Source organism: Pan paniscus, chromosome X (genome assembly GCF_029289425.2).
Source record: "Pan paniscus chromosome X, NHGRI_mPanPan1-v2.0_pri, whole genome shotgun sequence".
In the NCBI taxonomy this organism is placed as follows: Eukaryota; Metazoa; Chordata; class Mammalia; order Primates; family Hominidae; genus Pan; species Pan paniscus.
This window is the reverse complement of record NC_073272.2, coordinates 50,419,855-50,435,199: the sequence shown is the minus strand read 5'-3', so window position 1 is coordinate 50,435,199 and position 15,345 is coordinate 50,419,855. Positions and strand designations below refer to the sequence as shown.

Genomic DNA, 15,345 nt, shown 5'->3' with positions numbered 1-15,345 from the left:
GCACCTCATAATCAAACACCTGAATGTTTTCTGCATTGAAATATTTGAATATTTACCCCAAGTGGGATAAATAGATTCTTGTCAGTTCTGGTCAGGTTATGATGCCAAATGAATTAGATAAAGACTTTTGGGCCGGGCACAGTGGCTCATGTCTGTAATCCCAGCACTTTGGGAGGCCGAGGCGGGTGGATCACGAGGTCAGGAGATCGAGACCATCCTCGCTAACATGGTGAAACCCCGTCTCTACTAAAAATACAAAAAATTAGCCAGGCATGGTGGCAGGCGCCTGTAGTCCCAGCTAGTCGGGAGGCTGAGGCAGGAGAATGGCATGAACCCGGGAGGCAGAGCTTGCAGTGAGCCGAGATAGCGCCACTGCACTCCTGCCTGGGCAAAAGAGTGAGACTGCATCTCAAAAAAAAAAAAAAGACTTTTGATTTTCAAAGCTTTTTGGGTTTAGTGTAACTTTATAAAAGGGAAAGTGCAATAAAATCGCTGATAACACCAGGACTTAGGGATATTTTGCTGTCTAGCCTTCCCAATTTTGTGTACGTGTGTTTGTATACATACATATGTATATATGTGTAGATATCTGTTAAATGTGTTCAGTCACAGATGAGAACATTGTTTGCACACTTTTGCCTTCTAGAGTATCTCTCTTTTTTTTTTTTTTTTTTTTTTGAGACAGAGTTTCGCTCTTGTTGCCCAGGCTGGAACGCAATGGGGTGATCTTAGCTCACCGCAACCTCTTACCTCCTGGGTTCGAACGATTCTCCTGCCTAAGCCTCCCATGTAGCTGGGATTACAGGCATACACCACCACGCCTGACTACTTTTGTATTTTTATTAGAGACGGGGTTTCTCCATGTTGGTCAGGCTGGTCTCGAACTCCCGACCTCAGGTGATCCACCCACCTTGGCCTCCCAAAGTGCTGGGATTACAGGTGTGAGCCACCACGCCCGGCCTACAGCATATCTTGGAATCCTCTAGCCCTTTGTCAGGTTCAGGATCTAGGCTCTTGCTAGTTACCGCCTCTTCACCACCTTTCCTACATGAAACTCCTTGAGGTAGAGCCACATTCTCCACCCAGGCACTTGCTGGGTCTGAGTCTCTGGCTGCCTGGGGCAGTGTGGCTCCCTGGGCCAGGCCCTGCAAGGTCAACAGAAGCCATAAGGCATATGGGGCCACTGTTCTCAGGGCACCTAGGACCCTTTTGGAAGCAAGTCTTAGTTTCACTCAGCAACTAATTAATTCCCTAAAAGAGTCTCCTACTTCACATGCATGGAGTGGTCAAACAGGGCTGAGAACTTTACCTTGGCCAGCGTCCTCTCTGTCAATGATCTAGGCCTCTCGGGAGCTTGAGGTTGGGGCCCTGGGGAGGGAGTACAGGTTTTCCCTGTTGCTGACCCCCACCTCTTCCCTCCAGCAGGAGCATTGGTTTGAAAAGGCCCTACGAGACAAGAAGGGCTTCATCATCAAGCAGATGAAGGAGGATGGCGCCTGTCTCTTCCGGGCTGTAGGTGAGTCTCTGCCTTAGTCCTTAAGGGCCTAGGGCTGCCCCTAAGCTGTGTCCCAGTTATCAGGAATAGCCCCTGAGACAGGGTTGAGGCAGAGCTAGCTAATCTTTTAGGGACTCTAGGCTCCAGCCTCAAGTTGGTATCTGACCTCTAGCCGTGGGTCTTGAGACATTGTAGTGGTGCAAGATTAATATGCATAATAACAGCAAGAAGAATGATAAAGAAAATAATATCCTTTGGGACACATTGTCTGTCAGGTGCTACAGGAAACCTCTTTGATTCCCCTCTAAGCTAGGTGAGTGTAGGGACTATTGTTGCTTCCATTTGTCAGATGAGAAAAGTGGCTCAGAGATGGTGGGTGACTTGTCTGGAGTGAAATAATAAGTGGTAGAGTTCTGGAGTAAAATAATAAGTGGTAGAGTTGGGATTCAGTGTCTGGGTTAGATTAGTCTGAGGCCCATGCTCTTAACCATAGCACACTGCTGCCACCCTGGGCTGTATGACCCCTAGGTTTATACCCAGATCCCATCTCTGGTGTGTTGCGGGTCTCTGTTCCTCAATCTGTGTGTATGGGGGCTATCAGACTAGATCTTTACAAATTTCTTATATCATAGAATTTTTTTTCAACTTATATAAAAGTAGAGAGAATGATGAACCCTCATGTACCCATCATCCAGCTTCAAAATAGTCAATACGTGGCCAGCCTTGTTTCATCACTATCCCGCCCACTCTTTCTCACTCCCCTGAAAGAAGAGTATTTTTAAAGCAAAACCCCGACATTGGATCATTTCATTCATAAATATTTCTGTATGTTTCTCTGACAGATACAGACTTACTCTCTTCTTTTTAACATAATCAAAATGCCATTACTGCACCTAACAGAATTAATAATGCCTTAATACCATCTGTTATCCAGTCTGAGTTAGATCTTTGAGGCCATTTTGGCTCTGAATCTGTGACCCAACAAGTAGTTGTGAGGTCCTGTGCTAGGGTGAAGGGGAAGCTGGGAATGTGACCTGATCCTCGCTGTGGTTCTCTGATATCTACCAAGGAAAAGTGCCCTCTGATAGGAGCTTTGAGCTGGGAGTCAGAAGACCTACCTTCTAGTTCTGGCCCTGACTCATAACTGCTGTGACACTTGGCGGCCTTGGTCTTCCCGTTTGTGAAATGGTGTTGATTCTCAATGCCTCTTTGAGTTCCTTCTTGGTCTGCTATTCTCTCCGTCTGTGGGTACCCCCCATGTCTACTGGTGGGCTGGGGTGTTTTAGGCTCCATCCCTGGCTTCACAACTGATTCTTGGTATGACCTTAGGCAAGCAGCTCTTCTTTCCTGAGGCTGTTTCCTCATCTGTAAAATGGGGCTAAAAGACCCTAATGCTGTAACGATTTAATGAAGTTGCTTTGGTAAATCCCTTTAGTGCCTGACACATATAGTAGACCCTCATGGAACAGTAGCATTTGTAAAACCCAGATGCCATTTTCACTGGTGCCTCAGAGTCACATGTGTTTGTTGAAAGGGTGGAGTGAATGGTCTCCTCTCTATTCTGCCAAGCAGAAGAGGCTCAGGCAATGGGCTCTATTGGACTGGGAAAAAACTTATCCCTCCTACTCCTCTGGCTCAAGTTTGTGTTTTCCCTGGGATGTTTCCCAGAGGAAGAGCTGGGTTTCGGGGCATCTTGGACAAAAGAAAGGCAAAGAAAGAATAGGTGGGGGCCTGTTAGGTGCTAGGCCCTGTGTTGAGACCTCAGGCTAGATGTGGGGTAAGCAGGGCTTCTGGTGGAGTTAGGATTAGAGAATGCAGCGGGCATCCGAGTCTTGGGCAGTCATTGAGGGTAAGCCTTGGGACTGGCTAGTGAGGACCTGGCTTGTGTAGTAACTCATATCAAGAGCCGTGTGTGTGTGTGTGTGTGTGTGTGTGTGTGTGTGTGTATCTAGCTAGCTGTTCTCCGTGTGTGTGTGTGTGTGTGTATGTGTGTGTGTATCTAGCTAGCTGTTCTCCCCAAATACCCCCGACCCTTGGGGCTAGCTAGTGAGGACCTGGCTTGTTGTAGTAACTCGTATCAAGAGCAGTATTTGTGTGTGTGTGTGTGTCTATATGTATCTAGCTGTTCTCCCCAAATACTCCCGACCCTTCCTCCCACTGGGGCCTTCAGTAAGGGGCCTCTACTTACAGGAAGAGCTGACCAGGGCAGGTTGAAGGCCTTTCCTTATCGGCACTATGGCTACACATTTCCCCTGACTGGGCTGCCTTTGGCTTTTCTCTGTAAAACCTCAGAAGTCCTGTGGCCTCTCCCCCGAAGTACATGGCCCTTGGTCTCTAGACCTTATCTGGAGGTTTCCTTGGTGCAGAGTGCATAATACATGTGCCTGGGAAGGGGACTTTGTCCCTGGGCTTTTTGCTGCCCCCCTGTTTCCAGCCTCGCCTGGATGGGGACAGATGGCAGTCAGCTTAGACTGTAGTGTGAAGCCCTACAGGCTGACTTCCTGCCATGTGTTGAATAGTGGAAGGAACGTGGAGCAGAGAGTTGGAGTTGGGCGGGGGCTGCAAACATAGAGGGCACTGTTTCCTTGACCCCTGCTGTCCTGCTGTGTGCTAGGCATTCAGCTGGGTGCTTCAGGCTCACTGCAAAACTTGGATCATTATCCCATGAGACAGGTGAAAAGATTGAAGCATAGAAAGGGAAATGACATGCTCAGGGCCATTAGCCAGAGCTGGCCTGGGAACCCAGAGGTGTCCAAAGGACACACATTCTTTTTTTTTTTTTTTTTTTTGAGATGGAGTCTCCCTCTGTCGCCCAGGCTGGAGTGTGCAGTGGCGTGATCTCGGCTCACTGCAACCTCTGCCTCCCGGGTTCAAGTGATTCTTCTGCCTCAGCCTCCTGAGTAGCTAGGATTACAGGCGTGCACCACCACACCTGGTTAATTTTTGTGTTTTTAGCAGAGATGGGGTTTCACCATGTTGGTCAGGCTGGTCTCAAACTCCTGACTTTGTGATCCACCCGCTTTGGCCTCCCAAAATGTTGGGATTATAGGCATGAGCCACCGCATCCGGCCAGGACACATTCTTTTTATGATCCTAGGATCCTTAGCTTCTTAGCTTGGTTGTCAACTGGCTGGATGACCTTGGCTGTGTTCCTTGACTTCTCTGGACCTTACCTCCTCCAAGTAGGAGCACGTGGCCCTCTGTTGTTGGGAGTCTTGAGGCAGGTGGCTTTCTGCCTTCTGTTCCCCTGGATTATCTTCCTATAGGGTCCTACCATTTGCTTTAGAGACTTCTGAGAATTGCCTACTCCCCAGGTAGCTGCCTGCCTGCCATTGGTTCCCCTGAGTTAAGCAATATCCATTGCTTGCGCTCAGTTCTCTCCTACCTCCTCTTATTGGGGATTCATGAGCATCATTGAAGGCTTGGGTGGAGTGGAGGTGGGAACCTGAGCCTCAGAGGTATCCTGTGGCCCACCCTGTCCCTGTTATGCTCAGATAACCTCCTCCTGGAAACATGACTCTGCATCTCTCCCTTGCTCCCTCCCTCCATGTGGCTTTGACTCAGCAGAAACCTCTAACCCTGACCAGGGTCCTGGTGCTAGCTTCTGTGGGCAGAGTGAAGGCCACATGGTTGTTTCTACATGGGCCATGGGGGAGTGGCAAGGGCTGTGCATGTTACCACGATGAGGCCCAGAAACATTAGCTAGGCCCACTCTTCTGGGCCTTTTGGTCTTGGAACATGAACCATCAGCACTAGGAGGGATGGATCTGAGATCAATTTTGATTGTTTTATAAATGGGGAAACTGAGGCCTCAAGAGAAAGCCAAGACCCTACCCTATCTAGGTTATACAACCAGTGTCAGAACATTGGTATTTGAGGTTGAACCAGGCCACAGAAAGAAGATTCCCACGGGCCATTTCCTGTACACCAGCTTCCTTCAGCCTCTCCCGTGTATCCTTCAGGTTTCTCATCCTTGCAGTGGGAATCCTTGAGCAGAGGAGCACACATCTCAGGAACCAGACTATCCAGTGGGATGAGTTCTGTCTCTCCCACTGAGGGTATGCTAGTTGGGGTAGTTGGGGCTACAGACCAGGTCACACCACAGCTGCTTGACAGGCAAGTGAGACCTTTGTCCTGGCTCATCTCCTCAGGAGATTGGTTCTCAGTGGGGCCAGGGTTCCCACTGGACCAGGAAGGTAGTGGGGAGCAGACCAGGTCCCTGTCTCCCTCTGCAGCTGTGTGTACACACGTTAGTGTGGTTTGTTTTTAGGTTCCCTGTAGACACCTAGCTTCCTTTTTTGCCCTTAGCGGAACTTGGTGTGGCTCTTCTGGGAGGCAGGCAGCTACCTGGGGAGTAGGCAGTTCTCAGATGTCTCTAAAGCAAATGGTAGGACCCTATAGGAAGATAATCCAGGCTCTCATGTCTTGCTTCTTAACATAAATCTGGGTACATTATTGGTTACATTACATTAGTTACATAAGGACTTCCCCCGGGCAACAGAGGAGAGAGGTTGAGGCTAGTCTGTTAGAGCTCTTGGTTATTTCCCCTGCCCTCCACCTACCCTGCCAGAGGCCAGGAAGGAGGTTGGTGGGGTAGGGGGTCCCTCAGTTTATAGAGCCTCACATCTTCAGTCTTTCCTGAAGTGGCAAGGGCATCTACTCATTGAATGTGATAGTTCTCTGTTGTGGGATTTGTTGGGTGAGCATTTGGCCTCAGGGAGCATCTTTGGCAGTCTCTGCTGTATGTGTATACACATGTGCATTTCTATACTGGTGTCTCTGTGTGTCCAGAAAAAGGAAAGAAGTGGGGTGTGTATGGGGAGGGTAAGGTTCATATTGGCCTCTGTGGCCCTAGGGAGAGATGCAGCCCCTGATATCTATAATCTCTGCCCTCTCCCATGCCTTTCCTGGGTTCTAGCTGATTCCTGCTTGTGCTGGTGTGGAAACTGAGGCACACAAGATCAGGTCCTGCCCCAGGGAGTAAGGTGACTAAGATGGTGGCTAGATTGGGATGAAAGTGGTAATATCAGCTGGGGCCAGCAGTTACCCTTTGAGAGCCTGGCCTCACCTTCACTCCCCCTAAATCTGTGATCCCAGGCAAGCTTTGCCACATTTCTGTGTCTCCTGGGTAAAGTAAGAGTGTTTTGGTAAGGATAGAATGAGTTGGAGTGTGAAAAGTCTTTGGTGTGGGACCAATTGTAGTATTGTACTGAGGATTTCTGAGCCCTGTTGGAGATGGTAACAGAGGTAGAATGGTGGGGGACCCCCTTCCAGCTGGCCTCTGGGAGGGGAGAACAGGTGCAGATTGCCCACAAGTGCAGCGTCAGCAAGAGGAGGAGTTTCAGTTTCTATCAAAACAAGTTCTCTGAATTCCCCTACCTCTGCAGGTCATCCCCCCAACCTCAGACCCCTCCACAGGGAAGTCAAGCCTGGCCCCCAGCCCTGTGTGCCAGCCTTCTGGGAAGAGGAGGGCTTTCTGGAGGACAGAGGTGGAGCTAGGAAAGTCAGAAAAACGAATTCTTTTTTTTTTTTTTTTTTTTTGAGACAGAGTTTCGCTCTTGTTGCCTAGGCTGTAGCTCATTGCAACCTCCACCTCCCGGGTTCAAGCGATTTTTCTGCCTCAGCCTCCCAAATAGCTGGGATTACAGGCATCCACCACCCCGCCTGGCTAATTTTTTGTATTTTTAGTAGAGATAGGGTTTCACCATGTTGGCTCGGCTGGTCTTGAACTCCTGACCTCAGGTGATCCACCTGCGTCGGCCTCCCAAATTGCTGGGATTACAGGCATGAGCCACCACACCTGGCCAAAAATGAATTCTTGTTGAGTACTTCCTATGTGTTTAGCTCTGTGCTTAGATGCTTTTCCTGCCTTATATTATTGGAGAAATCCTTCTATTCTCCCTTGTTGGGGTAGTACTATTGCTGTTTTCCTTGGTTTGGAGATGTATATTTTCTTCCACGTTAATGATTCCAAACTTAGGGTATACCTTATAATCAGTGTGGTGTGTTTCCCCCCTCAAAAGCTGTGATTAGGTACATGTTATACCATATCACCTATCAGTGCCGTCATAGGATTGAGGAGAGAAGGTGGTATTTTACATTTTACAGATAAGTAAAGAAGTGTCATAACTCGTCCATACTTTAGGACCCTGTTTTATGAAGCCTGTATTGTTAATTCGATATTAATTTAACTGCTGAAGTTTTGTTAGAACTAACGGCCTAGAGGTAGACTTGTGGACCTTTGGTTTCGCTAAAGGTAGAGAGCCAGGAGAGGACATGCATCCTAGGTCTGCATTTGGGGCTTTCCTCTGGCTGAGGAATTGCAACAGAAATGAGGAAGGGCTTCATAAGTGGTTATGGCAACATTCTGGCTGACTCGTGGGTAACTAGCATATGAAGGAATCATTGTCGTCATGACAAATTGTGTTCCTGTTTCTTGACCACCTACTGTGCCTTAGGTGCTTGGCAAACCTCCTGTGTAGTTTTGACAACACCCAGCAGATGGAAGAGGAGTTACTGTCTCCACCTTATGCATGAGGACATTTCAGCTTAGAGAGGTTAAAGGCCTTATCCATTGCTACACAGCTAGGAGGCAGCAGAGCCTTTCTGCCAGGCAAAGGGGTCAGTGGCAGAGAAATGGGACCCTCAGGGGGTTTTCCCCCAGATCCCTTCCCTGTTCCACAGTCTCCTCTCTTTCCCCATTTTCCTGCATCTGGCATCTAGCTCTTGAAGATAGAACTCCCAGGCCTGGAAATGACCGTTCACCTTTCCATAGGAGATGGGCTTTCTCCAGCACCTCAGCCTATCTCTCTGAGCCTGGCCAGCCAACCCCTATTTAACCCCTTCATTCTCATCTTTGTTCCTGTTTACTGCAGCTGCCAACAGCACTGCCTCCCAGTACCCCAAGCTCAGCCTACAGAAATAGCTCCCCAAGTAGCTCACTGTGCGGGCTCTGTGGTCCTGGCTTCTAAGAAAGGCAGCAGCAGGGGGCCCCCAGCCTGTGCGCAGGACATGTGACTTGCTGGAAATGCCGCTGGGGAGGGCGGGGGAGAGTGTGGCCGCAGAACCCACATCCTTGTTTACATTGGTGAAGGGGCTACCCCCCTTCCCGCCTTCACAACCTCCACACCCCCTTACCCTTCAGGTCTCTTCACCTCCAAGAGGACTGGAGACAAACATGGGCCCTATTTTCTATCTCAGAGTAGCCTTTCTCACAGAACCCTCCAGGGTAGGAAGGGGAAGGCAGGGAAGGTGTTCTTCTGACAGTTCTTCAGAGAGGTAGACTGACAGGGAAGAACTCAGGAGTGTTCCTGTGTGACCTGACCCTAGCCCCATGCCCCAGGGAGATCCCATCAGAGCAGTGGTCCTCTGGGGAAACAAAGGGAAATTCCCAAAACCAGTGGAAATCAGACTTGCATGATCTTCAGGCCCACTTTAATTTCACAGGGAGAAGAGCTCCCTGGCTTACCCAGCCTATCCATTTGCTCAGTAAACTTTTCCTGATTTCCTTTACTGTATCGGGCCCTGAGCTGGGGGTGGACTTTGGTGTGAACTGCCCTTTGCCTTCTGTGGGAGCCCAGTGTGGTCGGGCAGAAGTCTATGCACACCTTTGATAAATCTGGTGATAGAGGTGTCCTGGGTAGTGGGGAACTGTATTAAAGAACATGTTGGGCCAGGCGCGGTGGCTCACACCTGTAATCCAGGCACTTTGGGAGTCTGAGGCGAGAGGATCGCTTGAGCCCAGGAGGTCAAGGCTGCAGTGAACTATGATCGCGCCACTGCACTCCAGCCTGGGCAACAGAGCGAGACCTTGTCTCAAATAAATAAATAAATAAAGAACACATTGGTGTTTGAGAAGTAGGCAGCTGACGAGGATGGAAGGAGCGTCCTGAAGAGAAGGAACGGCATGTGTGAAGATCCTCAAGCGAAGCAGAGGGAGTGTGTTTCCTTCTCGCCTTAGTTTGACCAAATCTCACGACGCCTGGACTATTCGGGCCACAGGCTGCCCATCCTGAGTTAAGCTAAAGTTAGTTGCATGTGTGTCTTATCTCTTTTACTAGACTGTGTGCTCCCCGAAGGTAGGGGCAGGATTTTACTCACCTCTGTCACCTTCACAGTACCCCACATTCAGGCCTCCCTACGGAGGAAGGAATTCTGATTTACTCTGTGGCTACTCTGTCCCAAGCCCAGTGGTAGTTATTTTATACCCGTTATCTCATTTAATCCCCACAAAAGGCCTGCCATTTGGTTATCCCTCTTTTTTTTTTTTTTTTTTTTTGAGACAGAGTCTTACTCTGTCGCCCAGGCTGGAGTGCAGTGGCATGATCTCGGCTCACTGCAACCTCTGCCTCCTGGGTTCAAGCGATTCTCCTGCTTCAGCCTCCCAAGTAGCTGGGATTATAGGCGCCCGCCACCATGCCCGGCTAATTTTTGTATTTTTGGTAGAGACAGGGTTTTACCACGTTGGCCAGGCTGGTCTCGAACTCGTGACCTCAAGTGATCTGCCCACCTTGGCCTCCCAAAGTGCTGGGATAACAGGTGTGAGCCTCCACGCCTGGCCTGTTATCCCTCTTTTTCCCATTTTACAGATGAGGTATATGAGGCTCAGAACACTTGGGTCACTTGCCTCTGGTCACTCAACTCTCTAGTATGTGGCAGAACTGGGCTTGGAGCCCATTTTTTTTTCTTTCCTTTTTTTGTCTTTGTTCCCTTTTTTTTCAGCCTACAAAGGCCATGTTGACTCGTAGGAGTCAGGAAAACTGAATTCAGAGTTGACTCTGTCACAGACTGACTCTTTGTGACCTTGGACAAACCACAAACTCCCCCTGAACCTCAGTTTCCTCATGTGGAAAGCAAAGGGGGTGTGTGGGAATCAATAGCATTTGAGGCCAACCTGTGGAACTTAGAATGTTGCTGATTTCTCTGAGTGGCCACGTGTACCCTAGACAAAGTCATCTGCCCAAGAGGCCTGTGGATGTGTTCCTCTCACCTGCACTCTCTTGTTCTTCAAGTCTGGCCCTGCCTGCCATATTTTTCCATGACCCCGTTCTAGCCTACAAGGGCAAGAACTCTCCAGGCCTTGGGGTAGAAAAGGGAATTTCCCTGGTCCCCCAGTTCCTCCTCCCCAAAGGATGTTCTATGATTCAGAGCTCTTCTCTGGCATCTCTGACCCTAGCTGCTGCTTTCTTCTGCCCCCACAGCTGACCAGGTGTATGGAGACCAGGACATGCATGAGGTTGTGCGAAAGCATTGCATGGACTATCTGGTGAGAAAATGGAGGCCTCTGGGGGAGGGGCAGGGTGGGAGGATTTCTTCTCCACACAGACCTTAACCTTCCAATCTATTCTGCAGATGAAGAATGCCGACTACTTCTCCAACTATGTCACAGAGGACTTTACCACCTACATTAACAGGAAGCGGAAAAACAATTGCCATGGCAACCACATTGAGATGCAGGCCATGGCAGAGATGTACAACCGTCCTGTGGAGGTGTACCAGTATAGCACAGGTACTTCTGCAGTGGGTAGGTGAGGGAAAGATGGTGCCTCATTCGAGCCTGCCCAACCTGGCCTGCTGTGGATGCTCCCTCCTTCTCTTTCTCTGCAGAACCCATCAACACATTCCATGGGATACATCAAAACGAGGACGAACCCATTCGTGTTAGCTACCATCGGAATATCCACTATAATTCAGTGGTGAATCCTAACAAGGCCACCATTGGTGTGGGGCTGGGCCTGCCATCATTCAAACCAGGGGTGAGTGGGTCCCTGTGCCCAGAATGGCTGCTGGATATAGAGGTCAGAAACCTCTGTTGGAGTCTGTTTTGCCCCTAACTCACAAAAATATCCTGTCTCCTCTCTCCCCTGAGGTCACCCTTACAAAAAAAAAAAAAATAGAGAGTTACTTAAGGTGATCTCTCAGGGCTTGTTCTTTGGTCTTGGTTTGCCTGTCTGAGTTGGCTTACCTATCTTTTGTGCCCGTTGAGGGCTGGCATTTTAGGATGTGGAGTCCTATTTTGGAGCAGTGAGCCAGGGCTTGCTCTGGGCATCTTGGCATGGGTCTTTCTCCTGGGATCATAGTGGTTACAGACAGCCATGGTCACAGAGACATGGGGTACAGGCCTGGCCCCACCACTCACTGGCTGTGTGATCTAGGCAGATTCTGTAAGTATTCCAGGCTGGCAGCTTGGCTGATACAGAAAGCACCTCCCACTGGGCCTGGGGCCTAGTAGGTGTTCAGAAGGTGGCAGTGCATTTTCCCAGCACATACCGATAGATTCTCATTCATTTCTCTCTCTCTCTTACAGTCATTTGCTGAGGATTTTGGTATCTTCTATTCAGGTTTCACTTCTACAAACACAAAGTACTCCTGCTTCATTTTCGGAAACACATAGCCTAACACCAATACACCCTCCAACATAGGGTTCTTTTTTGTTTTGTTTTTAAATAAACTTAATTTTAGAGCAGGTTTAGATTTACAGAATTACTGCAAAGAGGCCGGGCACGGTGGCCCACACCTGTAATCCCAGCATTTTGGGAAGCCGAGGCTGGCAGGTCACCTGAGGTCAGGGGTTCAAGACCAGCCTGGCTAACATGGTGAAACCCTGTCTCTACTAAAAATACAAAAATTAGCTGGGTGTGGCAGTGGGTGCCTGTAATCCCAGCTACTCTCGGGAGGCTGAGGCAGGAGAATCACTTGAAACTGGGAGGCAGAGGTTGCAGCGAGCCAAGATTGTGCCACTGCACTCCAGCTTGGGCGACAGAATGAGACTCTGTCTCAAAAAAAAAAAAAAAAAAAAAGTTACAAATATATTACAGAGTTCCCATATGCCTCACTATGATTAATGTATTAACATAGTACATTTGTCATAGTTAATGAGCCAATATCGACATATTATTAACTAAAGACCATACTTGACTCAGATTACCTTAGTTTTTCCCTAATGACCTTTATCTGTTCCAGGATCCCATCCAGGGTGCCATATTATATTTAGTTGTTGTGTCCCCTTTATCTCCTCTTGGCTGTGACAGTTTCTCAGAATTTTCTTGTTTTTTGTTTTCGATCTGTTTACTGACTCTCGTTTTGCCTTTTCTAGAATGTCATATAATTGGAAATGTACAGTATGTAGCTTTTTCAGACTGGCTTTTTTCACTTAACACTATGCATTTAAGATTCATCTGTGACTTGTCCTGGTTTAATGGCTCATTTTCTTTTTTGGTGGGCGGGTGGAGAGACAGGGTCTCACTCTGTCACCCAGGCTGGAGTGCAGTGGGGCAATCTAGGCTCACTGTAGCTAGCCTCCACTTCCCAGGCTCAAGCAAGCCTCTCACCTCAGCCTCCCGAGTAGCTGGGAGACTACAGGTGCTCGCCACCATGCCCGGCCAGTGGTTTAAAAAAACTTTTTGTAAAAAAATGAAAAAAAATTTTTTTTTTTTGTAGAGACAAGGTCTCACTATATTGCCGAGGCTGACCTTGAACTCTTGGGCTCAAGTGATCCTTGTGCCTCGGCCTCCCAAAGTGCTGGAATTACAGGCATGAGCCACTGCACCCAGCTTCCTCTTTTTCTTTCTTCAAAAATATGAATGTTCTGGCCAGGTGCGGTGGCTCACGCCTGTAATCCCAACACTGGGAGGCCGAGGTGGGAGGATCTCCTGAGGTCAGGAGTTCGAGACCAGCCTGGCCAACATGATGAAACCCTGTTTCTACTAAAAATACAAAAAAAAATTAGCCGGGTGTGGTGGCACACACCTGTAATTCGAGCTACTTGGGAGGCCGAGGCAGGAGAATCGCTTGAACCTAGGAGGCAGAGGTTGCAGTGAGCTGAGATTTGACCCCTGCACTGCAGCCTGGGTGACGGAGCGAGACTCTGTCTGAAAGAAAAAATAAAAATGAATGTTTTAAGTTTTTGTATTTAATAGACTTAATTGTTTAGAGCAGTTTTAGATTTACAGAACAATTGAGGAGATAATACAGAATTCCCACATATCCTTCTCTTCCCAAACACAGTTCTGCTATTATTATTATTATTATTATTATTATCATCTTTATTTTGAGACGAAGTTTCTCTCTCATCACCCAGGCTGGAGTGCAATGGCGCAATCTTGGCTCACTGCAACCTCTGCCTCCCGGGTTCAAGCAATTCTCTTGCCTCAGCCTCCCGAGTAGCTGGGATTACAGGCACCCACCCCCACGCCCAGCTAATTTTTGTGTTTTTAGTAGAGACGGGGTTTCACCATGTCAAAGGCTGGTCTCGAACTCCTGACCTCAGGTGATCCACCCATCTCGGCCTCCCAAAATGCTGGGATTACAGGCGTGAGCCAACGCGCCCAGCCCAGTTCTGCTGTTATTAACAGTTCAAATGATTATGGTACATTTGTTACAATGTGCGAACCGATATTAATACTTTTTTTTTTTTTTTTTAAGGCAGAGTTTCTCTCTGTTACCCAGGCTGGAGTGCAATGAGGCGATCTCGGCTCACTGCAACCTCCGCCTTCTGGGTTCAAGCGATTTTTCTGCCTCAGCCTCCCAAGTAGCTGGGATTACAGGTGCCCACCACCACACCTGGCTAATTTTTCTATTTTTAGTAGAGACGGGGTTTCACCACCTTGGCCACGCTGGTCTCGAACTCCTGACCTCAGGTGATCCACCCGCCTCGGCCTCCCAAAGTGCTGGGATTACAGGCGTGAGCCACCATGCCCAGCCTAATACGTTACTATTAAATGAAATCTGCATGCCTCCTTAGGCCCCTTTATCTTTGATAGTTTCTCAGTTTTGTTTTGATGACCTTGACAGTTTTAAGGAGTACTGATCAAATATTTTGTAGGAAATGTCTCTTTTGGACTTTTTCTCATTTTTAAACTAGGGTTGTGGGTCTTAGGGAGGAAGATCACAGAGGTAAAGTGCCATTGTCATTACATCATTTCAAGGGTTTATACTATGAGTGTCATTTATGCCTGTTGGTGTTACCCTTGATCAACTGGCAGAAGTAGTGTTTGTTAGGTTTCTCCACCTAAGGTTATTCTTTCCCACCTTTTCCATACTGTACTGTGTGGAAGGAAGTCACTATGTGCAGCCCACACCTAAGAAATGGTTATGCCCCATCCCCTTGAGGGTAGAGTATCTACATAGATTATTTGGAATTCTTTAAGGAGGATCTGTGTCTCATCGTTAACTCATCCTTAATTTATTAATTTTTCCAGTTATTACGTACATCAATATGGTCTTTTTTTTTTTTTTGAGAGGGAGTTTTGCTCTTGTTGCCCAGGCTGGAGTGTAAGGGCGCCATCTCAGCTCACTGCAACCTCTGCCTCCCAGGTTCAAGCGATTCTCCTGCCTCAGCCTCCCGAGTAGCTGGGATTACAGGCATGCGCCACCACACCCAGCTGTTTTTTGTATTGTTTAGTAGAGATGGGGTTTCACCATGTTGGGCAGGCTGAAGTCTCGAACTCCTGACCTCAGGTGATCCACCCTCCTCGGTCTCCCAAAGTGCAGAGATTACAGGTGTGAGCTACTGCGCCCAGCTCAATCAGCCATTTCTTTAGAGAGCCCTGGAATGTATTGGAGACTGTTAACAGAAATCAAGACCTAGGTGTTGAATGTGCTCTTCGATATCAGGTTGTCCATGCTTCTAGGCCCTGTCAGCTGATAGAGCAAGGAGCTACATGTATGTATAGTGGCCTTTGTACACATATCTATAAATATTTCTACCTGTAACCATCTGTATTTATATTAAACATGAATCCTTACTGATGTCTCCAACTCAGATCCATTATCACATGCTTCATTCTAGCCTTCTCCCCTTGTTCATCTGCAAATTCCCTCTCCAACAGTAGATACGCCATCAGATGTAT

At 48.2% G+C, this 15,345-nt stretch overlaps 1 protein-coding gene across 2 annotated transcripts in view; it reads left to right on the top strand.

Annotated features, from left to right (window-relative positions):
• OTUD5 (OTU deubiquitinase 5) overlaps nucleotides 1–15,345 on the top strand; it is a 35,712-nt gene that overhangs the window by 11,892 nt on the left and 8,475 nt on the right. For both annotated transcript variants that reach the window (XM_003807236.4, XM_008959302.3), the window contains exons 2-5: nucleotides 1,423–1,516; nucleotides 10,696–10,760; nucleotides 10,847–11,003; nucleotides 11,102–11,250. In XM_003807236.4, the coding sequence (XP_003807284.2) occupies nucleotides 1,423–1,516; nucleotides 10,696–10,760; nucleotides 10,847–11,003; nucleotides 11,102–11,250 (465 nt within the window). The remainder of the gene's footprint in view (nucleotides 1–1,422; nucleotides 1,517–10,695; nucleotides 10,761–10,846; nucleotides 11,004–11,101; nucleotides 11,251–15,345) is intronic.